Genomic DNA, 25,813 nt, shown 5'->3' with positions numbered 1-25,813 from the left:
TGGAAAAACCATAGCTTTGACTATATGGACTTTTGTCTACAAAGTGATGTCTCTGCTTTTTTTAATCCGTTGTCTAGCTTTTTTCCAAGGAGAAAGCGTCTTTTAATTTTGTGGCTGCAGTTACCATCGGCATTGATTTTGGAGCCCAAGAAAATGAAATCTGACACTGTTTCCACTTTTTCCCTGTCTCTCTGCCATGAGGTGAATAGGTCTGGATGCCATGATCTTCGTTTTTCGAATGTAGTTCCTTCTAGGTAACAGTTTTTCAAAAGTATTGTCTTTTGATAGCCTTTCTCTGTTCATGCTGAACAGTGTCCGTGTTTCAACCATTTTCTGGAGGTACCTGTTTGGTTATTACCAAGATAGAGTAGACTGGGCCACCTGAGAATTCAGTATAACCTTGGGTTGGTCTACTCCAGCTGAGAAATTAGGGCAGTTCTTGCTGCAAATTACTCCTTCTGCTCCTTCCCTTAGCTTCTTGGTTAGATCAAAGTGTGTTGTACTTGACTTTGTCTAGTCCTGATTACATTGTAGTAAACAGAATGGAACCTGGAGTTTTCTAAGTAGCCTATGCATCTAGAATATGAGTTTATTATATCTTTAAATATTTTGGGCACTGTTCATTGAACTTCTTTTATTTGGGCTTATTTTTTTACCTTGCATATTCTGTTGTGCCTTGCTATGAATGTAGATGACTATTTTAAAGGCTTTTGATTTGGAGGAGAACATAGAGCTGTTTGGAACTATGGCTTATTACTTCTAAGTATGTCTGTTTTGGTTAACCTCAAAAAATATTATAGTTCACCTAAAGTGGCCAATAAAAAAACATAGTGGCAATTTCACAGTTACGTGCTTGAATATTTTTTGGCCAAGTTGGGGAATCCAGAGTGCTTGTTTGGGTTTTTACATTTTTTTGGTTTGGACATTTTAGTAGAGAAAGTGTGTCCTGCAGAATTCCAGAGTGTCCTTAAAATTTTTCCTGTATGTAGGTTCCAGGAATGTGGAGATGACAGCTCTTCCTTGTAAAGCCTTAAAAAAAAAACCTTTTTGTTGTTGTTTTTTTACATTTTTGAGGTTTCAGATTTAGGAGAACCTGGGTCAGACATAGCACATTTTTGCCCAGAAGCCTTCTTTAATAGCAGCTCATTTACAAATGCTTGATATGGCTGACCTAGGAAGGAGACCCATGGTTAGGGCCTACTTTAACCCGATCTAAGCAGAGCTGATAGGATTTCCTTACTGTCTAAGCAAGAACTCTTGGCATGTTTTGCATCAGTTTAGGATGTATGTAGAAAAAAGTTTGGTGAGGTCTTTGTCGAATTTGTTCTGAGGTGGTGTTCATGCCAACTTTCCAGATTTATAATTTCCAATTTTTCTTTTTTACAGTGCTACAGTTTTCTTTTTTACATTTGTCATTTTTGTTTGTTTGAAGCTCATACAAAGATTAATTTTCTGAATAGAAATTTTTAGGTTCTCAACTTGAAATATTTAGAACTAGACCTTACAAGGGCTTCCCTGACAGCACAGTTGGTAGAGAATCTGCCTGCAATCCAGGAGACCCCAGTTTGATTCCTGGGTCCAGAAGATCTGCTGGAGAAGGGATAGGCTACCCACTCCAGTATTCTTGGGCTTCCCTGGTGGCTCAACTGGTAAAGAATCCACCTGCAGTGTGGGAGACCTGGGTTCGATCCCTGGGTTGGGAAGATCCCCTGGAGAAGGGAAAGGCTAACCACTCCAGTATTCTGGCCTAGAGAATTCCATGGACTGCATAGTCCATGGGGTTGCAAAGAGCTGGACACAACTGAGTGTCTTTCTCTTCACTTCACTTCAGACCTTACGAAGATTAAGAAGATTATAACCTAAAGACTTAAACCTGAAAAAAAGAACTAAATTGTCATGACATCGTTTATTCTTCCCTCATTGATAGAGATGCAGAGTTAAGTCACTAGTGCTGGACACCCCAGATGGAAGGCAGAGGCTATAGTGGCTTGTAACTGTTCATTCAACACATGCTAACTGGTCTCATACTTTGTGGAGGCCACTTTGAGGGTTAGGGAGATAGGGGAGCCTCCATGAGATTCTTTTGTTCTAATGGCATTGGGACCAGTGTGGACAGTACATGGCAGTGTGTGGTGATGACACACTTGTGACATAGGCAGAAGAGGAGGAAGTCTTCCTGGCTTGGAAGTGATAGAATGCTGTTACAGAGGGTGTGGGGACGTTTTAGTGGGACTGCAGAGGAAGAGGTCTTTTGGACAGGAAGAAAGAAAGAGAGGAGGATTCCAAGTGGAAGGCACAGAGGCAGGAAAAGTTGATGTCCATGTTCAAGTGGCGGCTGCAACCATTCTTAGCCTGGTTGGTTGATTCAGGAAATGGTTGAGGACATGGGTCTGGGAAGCATTATAGAAAGTCTTAAGTGCTACTTCTATTACATGGGCTGTTGAAGGAAAGTGTAAGGAAGACAGTAGGGCAGGGACCATGTCTATTGGCTAATTTGCTTGATTCTCAGCAACTTGCATGGGGCCTGACAGCAAATGTTCAATAAATGTTGGTTGACATAATTTGAGTGGAAAGGGACACGGAGAGAGGCTGGGCTGAAGAGATGACATGTCCTGGAAAGGAGGAATCCAAGGGACCCTGAATGCAGAGTTTGGAAATGAACAGAGAAAGACCTGAGACATTGACCTCTGTAAACTCTGAGAATCAGGATACCCTTTAGAGAAGAGATCTTGGAGGGGAAACTTGGTCTTGATTATGCCAGTGGATGAGGTGCCTAGGGAGGAGCGAGGGATAGAAACAGAGAAGAAGGACAGGGAGTTTGTGGGTTCACTTCTGCCTCCAAATTAGTACCTTCCCTTCATCTCCTGCCAAAAACCTCAAGGATTCATTTTCAGCTAGATTTGTGTTTGTGCCTTCATTCCATACCCAGACCACAATGGACTTTGCCAGGCAGTCCTTTGTGGGCTGTGGTTTTTGGAACTTATCATTTTAAGGAAGGTGTTAGACCTTTGTGTCAATGTATCAGAGAGAGTCTCTTCATCATTTTGCTTGATTACTGCCATTACCTTTATATAGATACAATAGTGGGAGTTTGCAAATTATCTGATTTTGTCTTTTATCCTTTTTAAGTTTGGTTTTTTTTTTTTTTAACATTAAAAATAGGTACAGAATCCTTTAAATTATTCATCAGCTATGGAAACTCTTTGCTTCAGTCATTCTTTTCTTCTGTTGCTCTTACATTTTTCTATCATTCAGCCAATGATAGGTCAATGATTCTTTATCCTTTTTGTGTTGAGAAATTTTATGTAAACAGGCCAAGTCTCTGTAATTGTCTTGAGAAACGATTTCCAAAGAAATATTATTCCATTGTTCATTACGTATGAGCTAAATGCCCAGATTACAATGAGTACTTTAGTTGATGTGAATTACATGTGTGTGGCTAATTTTCCTTTTTTCCTAATTTGAAGCGTATTCTGTATTTTAAAGCCTTCTCCCCCTTTTAGGACACTTGTCTTACGCTGGTCTAGTTGAGTGAGAACAGCAGTGATAGTAAGGAAAGTTAAGTAAACATGAAATTTAAAAGGCCATAGAGTACATTTTGGTAAACCAAAATATTGCTTGGTGGCATAAAGCCACAGATCCATTCCAAAAAAAAAAAAAAAACCATGCGGAAATGTGGTTTTGCTGTCTGTCATGCAGTCTGTTTCAACTGTCAGAAACATACGTTGCTTTATAGGGTATTTTTTTTTAAGTCTGACCGCAGCTTTTAATTTCCTTCACTCCACCCACACCTCTCACCATACCCCCATGTATCTAGTGCTAATTTATGGGCGTTTTAAATGTAATGACATAATCATCAACCTCAGCAAAAGTTTCTTGTCTTAGGTATGCCAAGTATCACTTCTGTACTTTTGGAAACTTTTGTCAGAACACAGCGATTGTCCTTGGTTTTGAACTTTTCTTTCAGAGTAAAATTGGATCTTTAATAGGTGGTTTTGGGCTGCTTTTTACTTTTTGGTTTTTGTTTTTGTTAAAAAAAAGTAATACAGAGATTTTAGAAAGAAAAAGAATCTTTCATGGTCCTACCGCTCTGACCTAGGCAATCAGCCGAAGACTCAGTATTCACTGTGTCTCCACTGATTGCACTGTGACTGGTGGAGAATTATGTCCCCCCTACCACCCACCCCTGCTGTCGAAAAATACTGGATGAGGTTCAGGAGGTTATACATAAATATAAGCATGCTTTTATTTCATTTAAAAGTACAGAAGTATTGAAAAGCATATACCAAAATGAAACCTTCAGTTCAGTCGCTCAGTCATATCTCACTCTTTGTGACCTCATGGACTGCAGCACGCCAGGCCTCCCTGTCCATCACCAACTGCCAGAGCCTACTCAAATTCATGTCCATTACATCGGTGATGCCATGCAACCATCTCATCCTCTGTCATCCCCTTCTCCTCCGCCTTCAATCTTTCCCAGCATCAGAGTCTTTTCTAATGAGTCAGTTCTTCACATCAGGTGGCCAAAGTATTGGAGTTTCAGCTTCAGCCTGAGTCCTTCCAATGAATATTCAGGGCTTATTTCCTTTAGGATGGCCTGGTTGGATCTCCTTGCAGTCCAAGGATTCTCAAGAGTCTTCTCCAGCATCACAGTTCAAAAGCATCAATTCTTCGGCACTCAGCTTTCTTTATAGTCCAACTCTCACATCCATACATGACTACTGGAAGAACCATAGCTTTCGTTAGATGGATCTTTGTTGGTAAAGTAATGTCTCCACTTTTTAATATGCTGTATAGATTGGTCATAGCTTTTCTTCCAAGGAGCAAGCGTCTTTTAATTTCATGGCTACAGTCACCATCTGCAGTGATTTTGGAGCCCCCCAAAACAACGTTTTGGGGGCTTCCACTGTTTCCACTGTTTCTCCATCTATTTGCCATGAAGTGATGGGACTGGATGCCATGATCTTCGTTTTCTGAATGTTGAGTTTTAAGCCAATTTTTTCACTCTCCTCTTTCACTTAGTCAAGAGGCTTTTTAGTGTAAGTGCTGCACTCAATATGCCAGCAAATTTGGAAAACTCAGCAGCGGCCACAGGACTGGAAAAGGTCAGTTTTCATTCCAATCCCAAAGAAAGGCAATGCCAAAGAATGTTCAAACTTCTGCACAGTTGCATTCATCTCACACGCTAGCAAAGTAATGCTCAAAATTCTCCAATCCAGGCTTTAACAGTACATGAATGGTGAACTTCCAGTTGTTTAAGCTGGATTTAGAAAAGGCAGAGGAACCAGAGATGAAATTGCCACATCTGTTGGGTCATTGAAAAAGCAAGAGACTTCCAGAAAAACATTTATTTCTGCTTTATTGACTATGCCAAAGCCTTTGACTATGTGGATCATAACAAACTGGAAAATTCTTAAGGAGATAGGAATACCAGACCACCTGACCTGTCTCCTGAGAAATCTGTATGCAGGTCAAGAAGCAACAGTTAGAACTGGACATGGAACAACAGACTGGTTCCAAACTGGGAAAGGAGTACGTCAAGGCTGTATATTGTTTGTTTATTTAACCTGCTTGTTTAACTTATGCAAGAGTACATCATGCAAAATGCTGAGCCTGATGAAGCACAAGCTGGAATCAAGATTGCTGGGAGAAATATCAATAACCTCAGATATGCAGATAATTTCTTATGGTAGAAAACAGAGAGAAATGAAACCCTAGATATTTAAAATTCGCTTGATTTATTGGTAACTGTGAGGTTTCTTTGACTTTTTTTGAAAATGGGCAGGACAGTCCTAAAGATTTTTTAGGATCTACTGTTAATTCAGCCAGTAACTTCCTGTGATCTTGACAAATCATCTAACTTTTCTGAGTCTCAGTTTCTCATCCATTTCCATAAAACAAGGGAGTAGAACTGGATCAGTATGTTTTATAAGGTGCTGATTCTCAGGCTCCCTAAATTGCGACCTGGGCATCAGTATTTTTTAAATGCTCCAGGGATGTTTCTGATTTGTGGCAGGTTTGAGAGCTGGTGAACTAGAGGAGTGCTTCTACACTGTAATATGCCTACTAATCACTGGGGATCATGGTAAAATGAGATTGTTTCTGTGGGTCTAAAGTGGTGCCTTATATTCTCCTTTTCTAATGCTCCTGTGATGCCCATTCTGTTGGTCCAACAACTACTTTTTGAGTGGCAAGGAGCCAAAGCCTGCAGAATTTTTTTCCAAGTCCGTTAATTTTTATTTCCATGGTATAGTTTTGGTAGTGCTTGGGAGTCCATGTGCTCCTTGAATGAGAGTCTCCAGTTAGGATGTCAAGATTGATAGGCAGTGTGGTGTCTCTGTGTAACTTCTCATTTAAGTTTAGACAAGCATCTCTGGAGCAGTTCAACAGATGGAAGCAATTTTAATGGTACATTGCTTAGGTAACCTGACTGAGCTTCAGCTGATGTCTGGGGTTGTTTCATGGCTATGGAGATGAGGGGCACTTTTCATCTCTCCCCTCTCTGCTCACTGAGACCCCACTCTGATAAGTACTTAATGCTTTCAAATTCTGTCTCCTTTCTTCTCATCCTTCAATGGCTGCCATGCTTATATTGGTCTCTAGTTCCTGAGTGGTATTTTGAGTGAATGGGCAACAAGAATCGTGAAATAGTATATTTTGCTGTAATTTAGTTTCTCATGTTGGCATGTTCTTTACAGAAAATGAAAATTAAAGCGAGCAAAACTCTCATTTGGAGTGTATTTTGTTGTGAAAGATGGGCAGGCATCCTTAAGCTGTGACATGTGTCATGATCTCCTTTAACCCTGTCATTTAGGATCAAGAATACAGTATATGATTGTGGTATTTTATTTTTGTTTGTTGTAGCACAGCAGCAGACTAGCAGGCAGCATGATCTCATGGGAAGACCCTGTGGCTGGGGTGTCTGCAGAACTGAATTCTAGGCTGTCACCCGCCCTGAAGGAAATATAACTGTGGACACTTGTGTCTCTACACAACCAAGCAGGGCATCAGGGAATGCTCCTTATTGGAGCTGTATTGGAGAATTTTGTGGCCATGAAGGGTTAGGTTGTCTATCACCTATTTTAAAGTCCCAGGCAATAAGAAGTTACAGTTTGCATTGTAGGAATGTTGATCTAGAGCTGTGCTGCTCACTGTGGTCCACGGACTCATGCAAGTCCTTCAACTGTTTGCTGAAGGTGGGCTTTAAAGAGCTTGCACATGCGTGCTTAATTGCTAAGTTGTGTCAGACTCTGTGAGACCCTGTGTACTATATATAACCTGCCAGGTTCCTGTGTCTGTGGGATTTCTCAGGTAAGAATACTGGAGTGGGTTACTGTTTCCTCCTCTGGGGGATCTTCCTGACCTATGGATCGAACCCCACATCTCTTGCATTGGCAGACAGATTCTTTACCACTGAGCCCCCTGGCAAGCCCCAACCAGATTATAATCAGTGTATGCTCCCCCTCATCAGGAATATCTTTATTGTTGAAAAAACAAAACCGAGGAACAGCAACAGCAAAAAACCCCCATCTAGCTGACTTAATTCTGAAATAAGCCCGTTAGTTTCTTGCTGATAGGTAACAGTTTGGGGACTGACTACTTTCAGTAGCAGTGCTTTGGAATATTAAATCAGAAGGTTTATCAGAGTTGTTTTATGAATTAGGAATAGATAAATTGCTACTGCTACTGCTAAGTCGCTTCAGTGTCCGACTCTGTGTGACCCCATAGACGGCAGTCCACCAGGCTCCCCTATCCCTGGGATTCTCCAGGCAAGAACACTGGAGTGGGTTGCCATTTCCTTCTCCAGTGCATGAAAGTGAAAAGTGAAAGGGAAGTCGCTCAGTCGTGTTCGACTCTTAGTGACCCCAGGGACTGTAGCCCACCAGGCTAGAGTACTGGAGTGGGGTGCCATTGCCTTCTCCGAGATAAATTGAGGTTCATAAAATGAAGGAAAGTTTAACCCCCAGCATAAAGTAAATTTAAAAGCCACTTAGGTGAAAGGTAAGATCAAGTTCAACATGTGTAAAATATTAAGTTAAGGCATCTGACACAGTCACAAGTAGGAAGCTGAGACACCCTGCAGCTTGTGTTTTGGTTAATGCAAAACTTGTTTAAATTCTTTTGAGTACTTCTGAATTCTTAAATTTAATGACTTGCTTTAGAAAGAAATTTTGTTTTTCATTTTCATCATCTTCCTAACACAATATATTTCTGTAAGGCTCAACTGTTGTCTGTAGTCTTAAATTGCAAGAAGCTTTGAAATTGAGCCTGACTTCCCCCTCCATCTCTTCTCCTCTTCCCCCAGCCTATTCTTTACTGTTTACTATGATATATAAAATTTACTGCATCCAGGGCAAGTATCTGTTTACCAAGAAAAGAGGAAGAGAGATCCTTTGCCAGTAGCAAAACATAAATACCAAGAATGTCTTTTCTGGGTCACAGTGCAGGAAAGTGGAGAAACAGCAGACTTTCTGGGGCTGGGCCTTTGACCTCATTCCTCTTTGCCATCAATTGGAGGGACTGTTCCTTATTATTACTGTGCCTGGGAGTCTGTCCTCTCACCCCCTTCTAGATCTGGAGCCCTTCTCCCATGTAGTATAAATTAGTAGTGATGTCTTCTTAATTGAGAGACAGGAAGAGCCCTAAGCTTCAATCGATACCTAACAATACAGCTACTCAATTTGTAGCACTATCTAATCTCAGTCTGTCTTAAAACAAATAGTACTACATACCTTAAGGGATTATATTAATGTCTATTCATAAATATTTCTGCCAATGAGATGTGGGGCAGCATTATTCTTCCCATTTCATGGTTGTAGAAACAGAGTCCCAGATCACTTAGGGTTTGCTTAAAGTCAATGGTAATTAGAGTCTCCTTGGGATTTGGGGCTCCACAGTTTGTCATTCACAGTATTTGGTATGCTTTGTGGAATGTTCTGCCACTTGAGTCTGGATTCTTCCTGTACCTTTCCATAACTGCCCCCCCCCACCCCAGGTAAACCTTGAAATCAGCCTTGTGACTTCCCTATCTTAATGAACGGTGGCACCATATGCAGGCTTTACACGTTGAAATCATGGATTCCTTACTTCCTCCTATTGTCCAAATCTAGTGACGTCACAGTGTGCTGCTGATTCTCCCTGTGTGGCCTGCCTCCTTTCCTTGCCCTCCCCATTATTCCCTGTCAGACCCTTGTTGTCATGCCAGGACAGCTGTGCCTCGCAGCTCATCACCTTGTCTGCGGCCTTTGCCTTCTCTGCTCCCTTATCTGGGCTTACGGAAGCTCGGGGTATACTTCTGTATCTATATTGTGTCATTCTTTAAGGGCCCTTCTCCACTCCAGGCAGTCCAGCCAGTATTTCCAACATGGCTCTAACCTCTTTAACTTATACAGCTTTTTTACCTAGGTGATCTTGTCCACTCTCAGTAGATGAATCTTCATTTTTTTCCCTACAGCCTGGATCTTTCCTCTGAGACCATTGCATGTAACCTAGTCCTCCTTTCCCTTGAATGTGTCACAAGTACTTAGACTCAACATGTCCCCAGATGACATCCTCCCCCACAAGCCTGCTTGTGGTCCTGTGATCTTTATCTCAGGAAATGCCAGCACCATCCACCCCATTTCTCAAGCCAGAAACCCAGAGGCAGGTAATGATTGCCTTTCCCTTTCAGTAGCCACACTTTGTCAGTCCTCTGGTCTTTTGCTGTTCTCCCGTACTCCCACGCTTGTCTCCTTCTCTCCAGCTATCTGATCATGGTGCATGGCTTAACCAGTTTACTCTTCTGTGGCTTTATCTGTAAAATGGGGTCAGAGGTCATCCTTTAAAAATTTTTCTCCACTGAAGTGAAGTACCTGGCTGAGAGGAAAGCATCTGTGCATGTTAGGATGCGGAGGATGATACTGATCATGATCGTGAGTAGTAGTACCTTTACCACCATATTTAAGATGACTCACCATGGGTAATCCTGTTGTCTCCTAACTGTTCTAACCCTTTTGGAGATTATCCCAGTACCTTGGGTTCTCCTGGACCTGCCTGTTCGGCCTTATCTTGTCCCCTTTCCCAAGTCCTGTTTGTAGAATCTGAATCAGGCTGTTGCAACAGGCTGATCCTTTAGTGGAATGTTCTTGCCCTTTTCCCTGCCCTCTCTCCTTTGTCTAGCAGACTCACTTCAACCTTACTCAGGAAAAAAGTGTCTCCTGTGAAAGCATTTAAAAATACCCAGGGTTTTGTTTTCCCTTGTGTTTGTCTCATTTGTTAGATTATGGGCTTTATAAATCTTGACTTGTTCTCCTCCTCTTTTCTCAGAGGGTAACACAGTGCCTGGCAGTATACAGACAAGTATTGAAAAAGTAGGGAATTAATGTGACTCACATGGTGTTGCTCTCTCCCTTGGAAAGTCACTGTAATGACTTCAGCAGGAAGGGGCTTCTTCCACCCTTCCCCATACGTTGTTGGGCTTCTCTGTGTACCTCCTGGGTACCACATGCTGTCTGTTACTGTGTTTATTTCCATTTAGTCTTCATCTGTACTAGTATATAAAAACTTCAAGTGAAAGTGAAGTCGCTCAGTTGTGTCTGACTCTTTGCAACCCCTTGGACTGTAGCCTGCCAGACTCCTCTGTCCATGGAATTTTCCAGGCAAGGATACTGGAGTGGACTGCCATTTCCTTCTCCAGGGGATGTTCTCGACCCAGGGATTGAACCTGGGTCTCCTGCACTGCAGGTGGACTCTTTGCCATCTGAGCCACCAGGGAAGCAAAAACTTCAAAGGGTCCAGATCAATTTGGCATTCACCTCTGATTCCACTGTCACTCCCAGGTTAGAGTAGGAGTGAATGAAAGAGCCGATATCTGAAAGTGCCTTGTTGAATTTCCTGCGTTTGTGGTGCAGTGGGAATTCCTATTGTTCCTGTTCTGAAATTGTCTTTCATCCTCCATCTTTCCTCTTGTGGTATGTTTTGTGGTTATAAATCTCTTCTGTCCTTCCACAGCCACTCCAACACAATCAGTGACAAGAAGCAGGGTGGAGAGCAGAAATGCCCTGGAGGGTCTTGACCTCCTGTCTGGTATTTATCACAGCTTTACTAGGAATCGTCCTTGATAGGTCCTTGCTGCCTCCCAAATAAAGTTCAAGCTCTTTAGTGTGGCATTCAAGATCTTCCACAGCCTGACCCCAGTGAACCCTTTCTGTCCTTATTTTCCACTCTGTTTTTTTATTGCATGCATCCCATGCTCCAGCTTAATGGTTTTCAATCCTTTCTGTGCATTAGAGTCACCTGGGGAGCTTTAAAATAAATGCTGACGTGTGGGTTCGCCCCTCTGAGAGTGTGAGTTCATCGGTCTGTGGTGAGGCCTGGGCGTTGGTGTTTGGGAAAGATCCACTACTAATATTAGTGTAAATCTAGGGCTGGAAACCATTGACCAGCTTAGTGCTTCCCATGAAATATAATCTCCTCTAAGAGCTCTGAGAAGAAAGGATTCCACAGTCAAAGAAGCTTGATTAGTCCTGCATTTTTATATATACCTTTTCAAAGATTTATCACATTGTCCATTGAGAGGCTCTGGGATGTCAGCAGGAAAGAAACCTGTTTAACTTTATTTAAGCTCTGTGTGGCCATCTGACCAAGGAGTTCTTTATGTATATAATACCTGTTAAGAACATCTGCATCGCTTGGCATAGAACCTACTTTGTGCAGTGCTGCTTCCAGCCACATTTCACTTTTAAGTTGCTTCTTTGTTTGTCTTTCCTTGCCCTCTCAAGTAAACCAGATACACCCCTTTCCCCAGGCTTTTCTCTTCAAGCTCCCCCCAACCCCAGCACACACCCTTTTATCTTTTTCCTAGCACGGTTCAGCATCTGAAATTCCTCTCCATACACTTGTGTTTGCTTCTGTCTCCTGCTCCCGCCACCCCCTGAGTGTGAACGCTATGACAGCAGAGACTCACTTGTCTTGTTCACTCCTGTATCTCCCTCCCTGTGTCAGCACTTCAAGTAAGCCTGACAGATTGTAGGTGCCTGATAAATATTTGTTGATTGGACAGAAAGGCAGTGTTATATTCGTGGTTTTGGCTGTTCCTAAGGTTCACATGTTTAAAATTTTTAAACTCCCTGCACAATAAAAAGCAGCTAAATATACATTTTAAAAGTAACTAGGAATATAGGAACACAAGTAGATGATAAGTCATGTTCTACGCGTTTAATTTTCTCAGCTGCCTGCTAAAATATTAAAGAAGAAAACATGTAGAGGTAAATGTGAGCCTGATGATAGGAAAAAATACTGTTCTTTTTCTGATTTCTGAGTCTGTGGTATGGGACTTCTTTTTAAATTAATTTCCTAAGCAGCTTGTCACTGGCAGCTTCTCCCAGTTCATAGGAATCGCACCTGTGTGAATCACTGACAGTTTGGGTGAAGAATCAGTGAGTTCTGGTGGACTTGTGTGTGTTGTACGCTGCACCAGTGATGGAAAAACTCTGCAGGAACAGGCAGGGGATTAGTAAATCTGAAGTTAAAACTTTCTAAGTGTTAGAACCCTGTTCCAGTGAGCATATTCACACAGGTTTGTCTGGGGTTGGGGATTGGGTTTGTGTATCTAAATCCATACACGAGATCCCATAAGTGTGGTGCTGCAGCAGTTCCTGGACCTTGTTTGGAAGGGATTCCGATGGCATCATCTCTAAGGGGGTCTTCCTTCTGTGGCTGTGTCCACTCTCCCCAAGCCTGGCACTGAGTGTCTGACGTCTGAGCAGGGTAGATGGGCCTGCGGTAGTCTACTCTTGAGCTCGAGTGTATGACCCCTGTGACCCACTACACCTGGAACTGTCAGGAGTTGCTTTTCCTATGAGACCTGTGAGGGGTGCTGGTGCCCTGCTAGGGCCTTCTCTTGAGCTGATAGAATCGTTACTAATTCACTCTGGAGATACCACTGGGGAGATTTATCATGACTCACCATACAAGGTGTCCTCCTAGCATGCCATCTAACAAATACCCTGTCTCCAGTGGGTCAGGTGATCACAATCTGGTATGAATAATCTCAGAAAGGAGGTTGAGTGCCATCTCCTTTGTATTTCTCAGATGATCTTTTAAAACACACATTCTGCCAGGGTTTCAGAATGAAAGCTTTAATCATTTACTTATCAAGCAGGAATTGTCCAGAGTGGATTTGCATTTCCTTTTGTGGCTTGCTGTGATTACTTATTATTCTTTCTGAGCAGTGTGCCATCCTAAATGCCAGAAAAGTTGTGTGTTGGGTAGGTAAGCATACCAAATCAGTATAAGCAGTTCTCCTCTAGGTGGGTATCCCTTTATGGTTGAAGTGTTCTAACTATTCCCAGACAATGTTAGCATGCTTGCAAAAGATTCCAGGAGATTCCAACCACCGGACCTGTCATTCAACAAGTATTTCTGAGTGTTCTCTACAAATCAGGGTTGGGGTATAGACTGATCTATCTCTGCCCTCATTGCTCCTGCATTCTCGGGAACCTTGCTACTCGGAGTGTGGTCTGCAGGCCTCCAGGGCCAGTGTCACTCGGCAGTTTGTTAGAAGTGTAGACTCTTAGGCCCCACTCTAGCTTGGATTTTAAGCAGATTCCCAGGTGATTATTATGCACACTAAAGTTTGAGAAGCACTCCTGTAGTGCGTGTAAACGAAAACATAGCTGAGATAATTTCAGGTGATTATAAACGTTGTGAAGAAGACTGTAAATGAGCTGGAGAATAACAGGGAGAAGTCTCCGAGGATGGTGAGTGAAGATGTCTGAGGAGGTGTTGTGTGGACCGAGACTGAAAGGATGAGTAGGGAATGAGCCATGAGATCTGAGAAAGGTGGCTCCAGGCAGAGGGCCGCTCACTTATCCTTGCCAGGCTTGATTCAGCCCCGTTTTTAATGCCAGGGTCAGAACTCTGGCAGCCCTGTGGGTGGAGGCACGTGCCGGATGGCAGTGCACACGTTTGACGGGGCAGCAGGAGTGCAGGCTGTGGAAGAGCACAACTCCAGTTTTGAAAAGAACCATTTTATTCAATAGATGACACAGTTGAAGGGGATAGAAGGGTTATCTTGGCAGTGATGGCTTTGAAGAATTGGAATTTTATGTAATTGGGAGGAGGAAGAGGAAACCGATGGGGGTCACTGTAGAACTGAAAGGACATGGGAGAGGGAAATGCTGAGGAATATGGCTGTAGAGAAACAGTCAGCTGGAGCTGCTCAGAGACCTGATAACTGAGAATAGAGGAAGCCTGCAGCCCAGTCTAAGAGGGCAGACTGAAAAGTAGAGCTTGGCTCTCTGTATGAAAGGTGCCTTGTGGCTTTCCTGGGAATAGGTATACTTGATGAGAACTTGGGAAGACCCATTATTGTTCTTGATTTTCTTGCTAGTTTTATTCCAATATTCAAATTCCTATCTTCAGACATTTCTCACATGAATGTGAATCATATAGATCGTGCTGGGGAAAATAAAGGTGAATGATCTTGCCTTTGACCGTGTGGATCACAGCAAACTGTGGAAAATTCTTAAGGAGTGAGAATACTAGACCACCTGACCTGCCTCTTGAGAAATCTGTGTGCAGGTCAAGAAGCAACAGTTAGAACTGAACATGGAACAATAGACTGGTTCCAAATTGGAAAAGGAGTTTGTCAAGGCCGTGTATTGTCGCCCTGCTTATTTAACTTGTATGCAGAGTACATCATGCAGAATGCTGGGCTGGATGAGCACAAGCTGGAATCAAGATTGCTGGGAGAAGTATCGATAACCTCAGATATGCAGATAACACCACCCTTATGGCAGAAAGCAAAGAGGAACTAAAGAAACTCTTGAGGAAAGTGAAAGAGGAGAGTGAAAAAGCTGACTTAAAACTCAACATTCAAAAAACTAAGATGGCATCCAGTCCCATCACTTCATGACAAATAGATGGGGAAAGAATGGAAACAGTGAGAGACCTTGTTTTCTTGGGCTCCAAAATCACTGTAAACAGTGACTGCAGCCATGAAATTAAAAGACACTTGCTCCGTGGAAGAAAAACTATGACCAACCTAGACAGCATATTAAAAAGTGGAGACATTACTTTGCCAACAGAGGTCCATCTAATCAACGCTATGGTTTTTCCAGCAGTCATGTATAGATGTGAGAGTTGGACCATAAAGAAAGCTGAGCGCCGAATAATTGATGCTTTTGAACTGTGGTGTTGGAGAAGACTCTTGAGAATCCCTTGGACTGCAAGGAGATCAAACCAGTTAATCCTAAGGGAAATGAGTCTTGAACATTAATTGGCAGGACCGATGCTGAAGCTGAAGCTCCCATACTTTGGCCACCTATTGTGAAGAACTGACTCATTGGAAAAGACACCTTGATGCTAGGAAAGATTGAAGGTGGGAGGGGAAGGGAATGACAGAGCATTGAGATGGTTGGATGGCTTCACTGACTTGATGTACATGAGTTTGAGCAAGCTCTGGGAGATGGTGAAGGACAGGGATGCCTGGCATACTTTAGAACTTAGGGTCTCAACGAGTTGGACATGATTGAGCAACTGAACTGAACTGACTGATCCTCTCCTACTATGGGCACAAGGAATGTTTGTCCCTTTCACTATTACCAGCAATGAAAATGCTTAATCGTAGGTCCACATTCTAGGCACCTGTACATTTATGTCATTGGGAAAGAGTGGGGAAGAAAAAAGAAGACAGAGAGTAAGTGAGACTCACGAGATACCAGAAAATAGCTGGCAGGTCTTGGTGTGTGATATGCTGGCCGACAAGTGCAGAGGAAATGAGCACGAGCAGAACTTGAGTGTCTCTGGACTCAGTCATCAGGTCTCTGAAAGTTCCATCTGGTTCTGTGAAGGCTGGTCCTTGCCCCACCCCTCTGGTAGAACTGAGTATAACCTTACCATTCGTTCCAGTATTTTTCAGACCTGAGAACTGAAATGATTTGACCTTATGGGAGTAATTGGATGTCTGTCTGGCAAAAATTGGGACTTCCCTGGTGGCTCAGATGGTAAAGCGTCTGTCTACAAAGTGGGAGGTCTGGGTTCAGTCCCTGGGTTGGGAAGATCCCCTGGAGAAGGAAATGGCAGTCCACTCCCGTACTATTGCCTGGAAAATCCCATGGACGGAGGAGCCTGGTAGGCTACAGTCCATGGGTTCGCAAAGAGTCGGACATGACTGAGCAACTTCACTTCACTTTCACGGGCAAAATGATTGTCATTCTCAACGATGATAAACTATCACTCATCCCATTAGGAACAGTATTTAAATACTATAACCACAGCCCAGAATGTGTTGGTAGGGCAAGCAAATGTCTGGTAATTCCCTTAAAGACCTAGAAAGCTCACGGGGCACTTTTTTTAAACTATTGCAGAGTTGCATCAGTGAAATACAGCTTCACCTTTGGGGACAGATGGGAAGCGTTTCATGAAATGTAGGCATTCTGTGGTACTCTCTGGGAAAGGCATCATCCCGTGTGTTCCTGCACTAGCACTGCACTCATTTATCTTGTTAGAACAAAGGAATGGGGACCCTCAGTGTATGCAGATAACTGCTCGCTGGGTACTTTTAAAGGACACTTAGCACGCAGTAAGTGGAATAAACATGGGTTCAAAACACAAAGCAAATTGACCTTGCTTGAGTTACTACAATTAATAGACTCATTGCTACTCCCTAGGGAAGGGGAGTGAATAAAAAATATTTGATTATTGGCACTTTCATATCATTCAAGGTAATATAATTGAGTATTTCTATATAGTACCTCTTTCTTGTTAGAGGAGGTAGAATGATGAGAGCTTTTAGAATTGTCTTAATACTTTTCAGGAAAAAAAGAAGTCTTCTTAGTTTGAATCAGTCCTTTAGGGAACTCATAGATGTCCTGTTAAATAGATTCTTGCAATGTTACTACTTCATTATATTGCTTTATTGAGCAGTATAAAATATTTTGTGCAAAATAATCACCTGTATGTATCTGGTTTATCAGCTTGCTAGTAATGCTGACAATACTTTTGATCTAAATCTCTAAGCCTTATTCCAGTCTGGCTTTTAAAAAATACAGTTAATTTTATTTATTAACATGTTCTTACGTCTTTTGTAAAGTTGAATTTTTATGATGAGATAAACACTTGTTGTCAGTTTAGAGGAATACTACAACTCACATGTTTTTTTCCTATGTTTATTAAGTTGGGAAGAATTTCTCTTTAGTCTTCTGACTTTTTAATCTGTGGACAGGCAGGATCAGTTCCAGAAATAGTACTGTTTCTCAAATAATTTAGAACAAATCAATAACAAATCAAGGTAATTTGTCTTCTGATTGAAATTAAAAGAAATAGTCTTGGTTCTATAGTAGTAAAAGGGACTTAAAGGAGAGAGTTGGATTTATTTGTACTTATTCTGAAAAGCATTTCAGACAGAATAAGTGGGGATTTTTTTTTCAGTTCTTTAGTGTTTATGTATATGGTATATGTTCTTGATAATACAATAAATAGATTCATCTTAAATTTTTTTGGCAGAGAAACTGCTGTATAAAAAATTAATTATGAAATGTTAGTCTTTGAGAATGTTTTCCTGAAACTATAATTGTTTTTTTGCACCTACCTCTCACCCCACTGGCTACTGAAATAGCATTGTTTTGTTATTCTGTTTTACTTCAACAATACTGTATAGTAGTGTTGTTCCTATTTTGATGAGAGAACAAAAACACAAACATTTTTTAAACTGTTACTTTTGATGCTTGTCTTTGATAAACTAATCTGTACTTTCTCTCAAGTTTATTATGTCATTAAAGTAAAATTTTTTAAAGGAAATCATATAGGCAGAAATAGTCAAAATAAGAATAAAATTAAATATTTTATTAGGATGATTTGAGGGGATGTAATTCAGTTCAAGTGTAGGCTTAACTAGTTTTTTGTCTTAACTAGTGTAATTTGTTACAAGTAATAAAGAATTTATGTGATATAATGTGTCTTAGTATTTGATACATTTTAAGGGATTGAATTGTGACGTTCTTTCCAGTGCATGACATTGCTTTCCCATGATGCAAGGTAGTTAATAAATTTTGCAGTGATTCTTGAGTTGGAGTGTGAAGAAAAAGGGTATAGATGGTTTTTCTCAGTGTTTTTCTGTTTCATTACTAACTGGTCATGCTGCCAGTCTGCTGGCCATCACCACTTTGGGAGGTTAGTTAGCCTGTCAGCATTCATGTGCCAGGTGTCAAGTGCGTAACCAAGGGACTTTCGTAGAATGCCCTTTTTGTTAAGTTGCCTTTTCCTAAAATATTTTGTGCAAACAGATTTTTGTTTTTTTTTAGTGGGATGGTCATTGTTTTTATTGGTTCTTATTGGAGGGTGGCATAAGTGTGGGAAATTATAGGAAGAGGAGATAGAATGCTAGTCAATTGGGGGTAGGAAAATACGTGTGGAATTTAAAAAAAAATGAATATCTTGATGGATTGAGGTAGTTGTAATAGTGTCAAAATTGTTAATGTATTTGACAAACTATGGCTGCAAAAACAATAATTTTGTTATATTTTGGCATGAGCAATTGTTCTTTTATGGGGGCCGTTAATGCTGTTTTGGAATATCACAGGCATCTGAAGCAATAGTTAGCAGTTCCATAAAGCACTGAATACCATGATAACATCCAGAAAGCCCCACAGCAGTATTTCAGAATCTCTGCCCATTTAAATGGGCTATCTGTGAATGGACTTGCTCAGGGATGCATGAGCCGCTTCACCTGTAAATTTGATTGGAAGCTACAGCGCTGGCATAGGCTGATGGATAGCAGATTAGAGCCCTGATTAACCATGAGATTCGAAGACTGGGAATATATTGTCTAAGCAAGATTCGTCAGATGCAATCAGAATTTCAAGTGGTCAGATGAAATTCAAATGTGTATTGTGGCTTTTCCTCCCCTGGTGCTTTTCCTCCTTGGTTGTCTCCCCGCCCCCACACTCCCTTTCTTTCTGCAAAGCTGAAAAATACTTCTTTGATGAATCTGCTCCTTACCCTAAAGCTGTCTGTCTGTTATTCATCAGAAAGCAGGTCGCAGTTCAGTGAGCAGAAGAAAAGATTTTAATAGAAGCTGTGCCAAGGGCTGTAATGCATCATTTTAGGGCCCTAATTACATTACAATGACAAATATCAATGGTGACAACAGCAATAACCTACATCCTTTAATGGCTGTGCTGGAAAAGGAGTTTGGGCCCCACGCCATTAAATTAGACTCAGTTTCAAAACATAGGCCATTAGAAGTGTGTGTCCACAGTATTATTGGCTGATCGGTGAAGCCCAGTGGAAAGGCCTGTAAATAAATGATGCCTCCCTAAAGCTGGGTCCTGTGGGACAAAAGAGGCAAAATGAGATGACCGTGGAAGCAGCAGCGTTTCCGAGGCAACTTTAGCTTTCAAAGTGAGGAATGACCTGCTTAATTTTATGAAATCACACACACGCATCCAACCCCCCTGATGCCAATTAGCCAGACCAGGACGATCCATTGGCGTGACAACTTAGAGAAATTAAGAAGTCTTTTAGACAAAAGCAGACCTTTAAAGACAAAAGTTTGGAAGGTTTCTGCCCCTGCCATCCCCCGTTCTGTTGTGTATGTGTGTTAACGTACATGAATCAATAAAAGGACTTTCTGACTTTTCTACATTCATTTTTGAGGAAGTGTAGATTTGTGTTTTCATAGTTGCTCAGACTTAACATAGCCTTGGCCCCAAATTAAAGGAGAAAAATAAATACTTCTTGGTTTTTATTTTGCCAGATGAGTGAGTTTCCTTAGAGTAGTTTTTATTGCCTAGATTATGTAGGCAAACTAAAGAACTCAGTTTTCTTATGTGCCCACACATTTTTCAACCCTCCTAGCAAGGGACTATTTTATTTATGTAAACAACATAATGAGGAAAATATGCTTGGCAGATGGTTCTGAGCATTAGAATCATCAGTTTGGTCTGCCCCAAAGTGTCTCATTATCTTTTATTCTCTCCCCCTCCACCTCTCCCTACAAAAAGCTTAACAACCAAATGCCTCTGAGACTAGTGCTTTCAGTCTGGTGAATGCTACTCTATTTTCTCAGCTTGCGCTGGAATTTCACCCTATAACCACTGTGGTATGTTCATCCAGGTGGAGAGTGGTTTGGTGATTCCCATTGCAGCTTTTCATGGTGGTTTAAGCATTCTTAAAGGATAGCTAAATGCTCCACAGGGCCAGGGCAGTAAATTAAATCAGGTCAGCACAGTTGGGTCCTTATTCACTGCTGCTTATTGGTGCTGGGTTTTTGTCCATCCTATTAGGAATGCAGGCTGGAATGGAAAGCTGAGGTCTGAAACTTCATGGTGAATTTGTGTTTTCTGTTGGCTGGCAAAATTTTTGAGGTGCAAGTATTTGAAAGATCGCATAGCCACAAAGTCAAAAGGGTTGCTGAGGAAAGAAGGAAACCTAGATTGCACAAGTAGAGTGTCGCTGTCATTCTGGTTATGACTTAGCAAGAAAAGGAGAATTTTTGTCCTCTTGTACAATGAGGAACTGACTGTGGATGGAATTTATGTTAAGAATGTCTCAGGGATAGAAATTGCTTTTTGTTTTCTGTCTCCCATCAGTTCTTGCCTCTCCTTTTCCCTACTCCGTCATTAAAAATAAGCTATTTTGATAGATGTTAACTGAACTTAACTGCAGTCATCTTTTCACAGTTTATGTAAGTCAAATCATTATGCTGTACATCTTAATCTTATAGAGTGTTGTATGTCAATTATATCTCAATAAAACTGGAAAAAAATTTTTGTATGTATGTGTATAAAAACGCTGTGTCTACATGGCTCTTTGTGACCCCATGGACTGTAGCCTACCAGGCTTCTCCATCCATGGGATTCTTCAGGCAAGAATACTGGAGTGGGTTACCATTTCCTTCTCCAGGGGATCTTCCCGACCCAGGGATCAAACCCGAGTCTCCTGCATTAGAGGCAGACGCTTTAACCTCTGAGCCACCAGGGAAGCCCAAACTATATATGGAGCCGTCTGCTAATATAAATTTAGGTGAAGATCAGTGAAGCTCTGGGTAGCTTTTTGTAGAAAATGTATTGGTATTTCTTTTTTATTTTTAACTTACTGTAACATGCTATTTGTCTAAAATTTGAACACTTACAAAATTAATAGAGAATAAACTATTATCTGACATTATTGGGACTTTTACAGCTCTGTAGTACCGTGTTAATTAATGTTCCTGAGGTTAGTCTCCATATATAAACAATTGGTTTTTTGCACACTGAAAACCCTGATGGGGCACATTTGGAAGTTTTAGTGGTTGAGAAAAACATGGTATTTCCCAGCAGTATATAACTAAGGATCTGAATTAGGTCACGTGGGTGGGTTGGGTGCTGTTCATTTGGAAGGTTGGAGACTTGATCATGAAATCCCAGTGCCGATGTTTAAAGCAAAGGCCACAAATGTAGAAGTCCAGTGAGTTACTGGAGAAGGCACTGGCACCCCACTCCAGTATTCTTGCCTGGAAAATCCCATGGACCGAGGAGCCTGGTAGGCTGCAGTCCATGGGGTCATGAAAAGTTGGACACTTCACTTTCACTTTTCACTTTCATGCACTGGAGAAGGAAATGGCAACCCACTCCAGTGTTCTTGCCTGGAGAATCCCAGGGACAGCAGAGCCTGATGGGCTGCCGTCTATGGGGCTGCATGGAGTCAGACATGACAGAAGCAACTTAGCAGCCACAGCAGCAGCAGTGAGTTACTAAGAAAAGTTGGGGTGTAGGGAAGGATGTGTCTTTACCATCTAAACTCAAAGACAAGGTTTTATAAAGAACCACATAGAATGAATAAGGGTCCTGTTAAACGCTTTTGAAAACAGATTTCCAGTCATGAAAATGAAATTCCTTTTTATGTTGTTCTGCTGTGTGAAGATTGACTTTTTTAGATGAATGCTGGTTAATAAATTGTGGTATTAATGTGGCACTGTTGTCACTGCCTCCTTCTAATGGGCATGCTGATGATAGCTTGCCTCTTCCTTTGGAAATACTCCTGCCAGAATATAAAGTGTGTTTTAAAATCATCCTGCTAATATTTTGGGAATTTGTAACCAGCTGACTGTTCTCTTTATTGCTTTCCTTTCCTTTTTTTTTTTCTTTTCTTTTTTTCTCTTTTGCAGGCAGAGATTGTCAAGAGGCTGAACGCTATCTGTGCCCAAGTCATTCCTTTCCTGTCCCAAGAGGTAAGGCAGGTGGTTTCAAGCATTGGGCTAGAAGGTACCATCTTAGTGGTTTTGCGGATAAAACTTGACTCTTTGGCCTTGTCTGTCTCTTGGTGTTTGCATTGCATATTTCTGAGATACAATGTCTGCACTCCAACTTCCACACCTTACTAACATCCATTGGAATATAGTTGTTTTTATATAATGGAGTATTTTCTGATTTGCTAAGCGAAATTCAGTTGTTAAAATACTTTGCTGTTGTTAGACTATGTAGTGTTGCTCAGAATTATGATTTTGTCATAACGGCATCTAACAGGGCAGATTGAAAAATTGCCTAGGGGACAATAGCTGGTTCTACATTTTTGTCACTGAGCATTAAGAGTTGGCAGAAGCTATATCAAACATAAAGGCTTTTCATAGTAAACAAGCTAATGTAACTTTTGGCCAGCAGCTTTTCAAAAGTTACTTCTTATTACCTGATGAAATCTTTATATAGTGGGTGCATTTGGGAAAAGACACAAAAGATGGACTCAGTGGACTCATTTCTCAGTACCACGGCCTCACACCTCACCACAGCCCAGCGAGCAGCTCACCTTGCTTGCTTCTGCTCCTACTGGTGGACATGTGCACGCTGCCCACAGGTGTGCACAGGGTGGGATGAGAAGGTGCATTTTGATTGCATTGTGCTTCCTGGTGGCTTTTTTTTCCCTTCCCCCTCTGCTTGCTTGCTTTTAGTAGTTACAAAGTTTGGGTGCCCCTGCTGGAGAGGGAATTTTTGCTTCTGGACTACTGAGTTCTTCATTTGCTCAGATCAGATCAGCTGTAAGAAGGAAGAAGCTAATAAATGGAGTATCTGTATGCCTTGCAGCCACAGTGCTTGCCGTGGGCTGGAAGGCACCAGGGCACTTTACTCCTACCATTTGGTTGTGTCACGTTGCTTTTCAGGAGGGCAGTTCACCTGCTTGTCTGCCAGTGGGCATGCGCTGAGGTTAGCATGCAGCCGGTGTTTGAACATGCATGTGTGTTAGAGGTATGTGGATCCCTGTCTGACTTCTTATTTGGTCATTATTGGGTTAGATCTCAATAGCCATGACGACCTTTCAGTGGGAATATATCCTTTAGAGGCTCTTGTATTCACAAACTGTGGACTTAAATTAACATCCTGAATTCAAATGCTTTTGTGGATCACAAACGAGAAAGGATGTATTGTCTTTCTCATCCTTTAGCTGTGACCACAAAACCACCACCCACTGTATCCCCATTTACCTATTTCTACTCAGGATTTGCTTGTTGACCAGATTACATGGAGTGGTGAAAGCACTAAAGGGGCTCATTTGCATTTCTTTAGGAAGTCTGACTGCCCCTTGCCTGATCCAGACCAGCATGTGTCTCTTTAAGCAGCTCTGCTTTATGGAGATGGCCAGTGGGAAGAATGTGTAACCGATTGTGCTATGGACAGGCTAAGGTGTTGTTCCCCAAGGCAGAAGGAGAAGTCTGAATTTTTCTTGGGGTGGTGTTAGATTTTAGACTTCCTCAGGCACAGACTCCTACACACAATTACCAGTACAGCTTATTCCCGTGGCATGTTTTGTGGGATCTGTGGGGTTATGTTCAGATGTGGGAGGAGATCTTAGGGTGTTGGTGGAGCTAGCTCATTTGCCAGTAGGTCGTTTTCCCACGTGAGTTATGTTGTTTGTGTGAGCAGGCCCGGTAGGAACAGAATGTGTAATGGTAGTGGTGCTGAGCAAGACTGGACTGGAATTAATTGGCTCAGGAAGTTGTACCCTGTAGAGGAAAGCCGTAGGGAGATACTGGCAACTCCTTTTCTGCTTTAAGCTGGGAGGATGGGCGTCATAATCTCACTGCTATTTATTTCCCTAATGCTTTTGGCATTTCTTGGTTGAAATCCTTGACATGTGTCGTGAATGACCTGTGTCACGGTTTTCTAAGTCCCGCTTCTGTGTATGTCTTCTCTTCTGCTTGCCTTGGATCTAATTGGCTTTTCCTTTTTTAGTTTCCTAAGGTGTGTGTATATCCTTTAATGTGTGGGCCTCTGACATGTTTGTTCCTGTCCATTCCAGGCCTCTGTGATGTTTTGTGTCTGAACACTGCCCACCTTGTTTCCTCCTCTGGGCATTCTGTGAGCGTCACACTCCTCGCTTCTATCCTGAGGCCAGATGGACTGTAATCTGGAGGGTGGGGAGGAGACAGGTTATTAGAGGAAGATGAATTCTATTTCCTGTCTCTTCAGAGGCATGGAAAATCACTCTTGCATGGCTGCAAGCGTCACTTGGTGCTGGGACTGAAGGCTTTTAATCTGATCTCTTAACACCAGCTCTCTGTGTGACAGTCTTGCTGCCAGGATGGCAGCTGCGGTATTAGAATTCATTGTGAAATATTTTTATTTAAAAAGTAAATGAAACTAAAAGTAAATAAAAGTGGTTTTATTTCTAAAAGTATTTAGAAAAAAAAAGACTAGGCCTAAAGACTATAGTGTGTAAGCGACAGGACAGTGATTGGAGGTATTTTTTGGAGTTTCCCAGGAACAGGAGGTAAATTTCCAGACACCTAAATAAATCTATTTTTAATTTAGCTCCCATATGCTGATTAATGTACCTACTTAATATCGCTTGTGTCTAGTGTACTGCATTTTCTAAAATTAAAAAAATATATATAGTACTGGATGACAACTGTTGGATAAATTTAGTTTTACCTACAAGACTTTTGAGGGGGAAATAAGTTATATAATTATAACTCAAGGATTTGGAGTATGTCTATGTATGTAACATCAGAGAAAAGTATTTTCTTACTAGGTTTCACTAAAACACTTTAAAAAATTATAGCCCATCTCTTATTTCAGTGATGTGCTTACTGCACTCACAGCTACTTCCAGAGTCCCAGAGATATTGCCAACTGTTTACATGAAGTGAGTAATCATCTCTTACAACTCTTAAAAATTTCACAGGATCCTTAAATCAGGATTTCAAGAAACCTATGAGTGAGTCCTCATCTACCTGAAGCTGCTCTTTTCTCCCACTTTCTTTTGGCGTTAGGGGATGGGTAAGACTTCTTTATATCCTGTGGCCCTCAGATTTCAAAGGCAAATCTCAGAGTAGTAAATGGGAAGTTCTCTGTCTCACTTCAAGTCTCGTTTGCTGAGGAGGAACTATAATCAGCTTCCTGTTGGCAGTTCCATAAGCAGGAGATGGCCAGGGATGATGATGGTCACGTCTGAGTCTGGTGCTGGGCTCCCTGTTACAAATTGCATGGCTTACTATAACCTAGTTAAGCTGGATGACCTTTAGCAAGTGATTTGCCTCTTTAAGCCTCAGTTTCCTCATCAATAGGATGACGTTAATAATAGCATGTAGCGCATATGATTGCTTTGAGGATTACCTGGGATTGTCCTTGTGTAGCTTGGCACATAATAATAAGCAGCTATTGAGGCTGACTGGCAATAGTAGCTGAGCAACAGCCGAGAAGGTCTGAGTTCCCTTCTAAGAGGATCTGGAGCCGGGCCTCCTCCCCTTTTACTCACTGCTCTCTGGAAGAACGAGTATTGCTTATCTTCCTCTGATGTCCTTACAGAGGAAAAAAGTATAAATTAAAACAACAGCCTGTGAACTGTGAACTAGCTGAAAA

At 41.6% G+C, this 25,813-nt stretch overlaps 1 protein-coding gene across 12 annotated transcripts in view; it reads left to right on the top strand.

Annotated features, from left to right (window-relative positions):
* Positions 1 to 25,813, top strand: part of TLE4 (TLE family member 4, transcriptional corepressor) — a 161,541-nt gene that overhangs the window by 19,060 nt on the left and 116,668 nt on the right. For 8 of the 12 annotated variants that reach the window (XM_042243318.1, XM_027964472.2, XM_027964469.2 and 5 more), the window contains exon 5: positions 22,130 to 22,192. The exons of the other annotated variants lie outside the window; for them this stretch is intronic. In XM_042243318.1, the coding sequence (XP_042099252.1) occupies positions 22,130 to 22,192 (63 nt within the window). The remainder of the gene's footprint in view (positions 1 to 22,129; positions 22,193 to 25,813) is intronic. 12 annotated transcript variants of the gene reach the window in all.

Source organism: Ovis aries, chromosome 2 (assembly GCF_016772045.2).
Source record: "Ovis aries strain OAR_USU_Benz2616 breed Rambouillet chromosome 2, ARS-UI_Ramb_v3.0, whole genome shotgun sequence".
NCBI lineage: Eukaryota > Metazoa > Chordata > Mammalia > Artiodactyla > Bovidae > Ovis > Ovis aries.
Note: the sequence above shows the minus strand (reverse complement) of the source record. Positions and strands in the feature narration are given on the sequence as shown.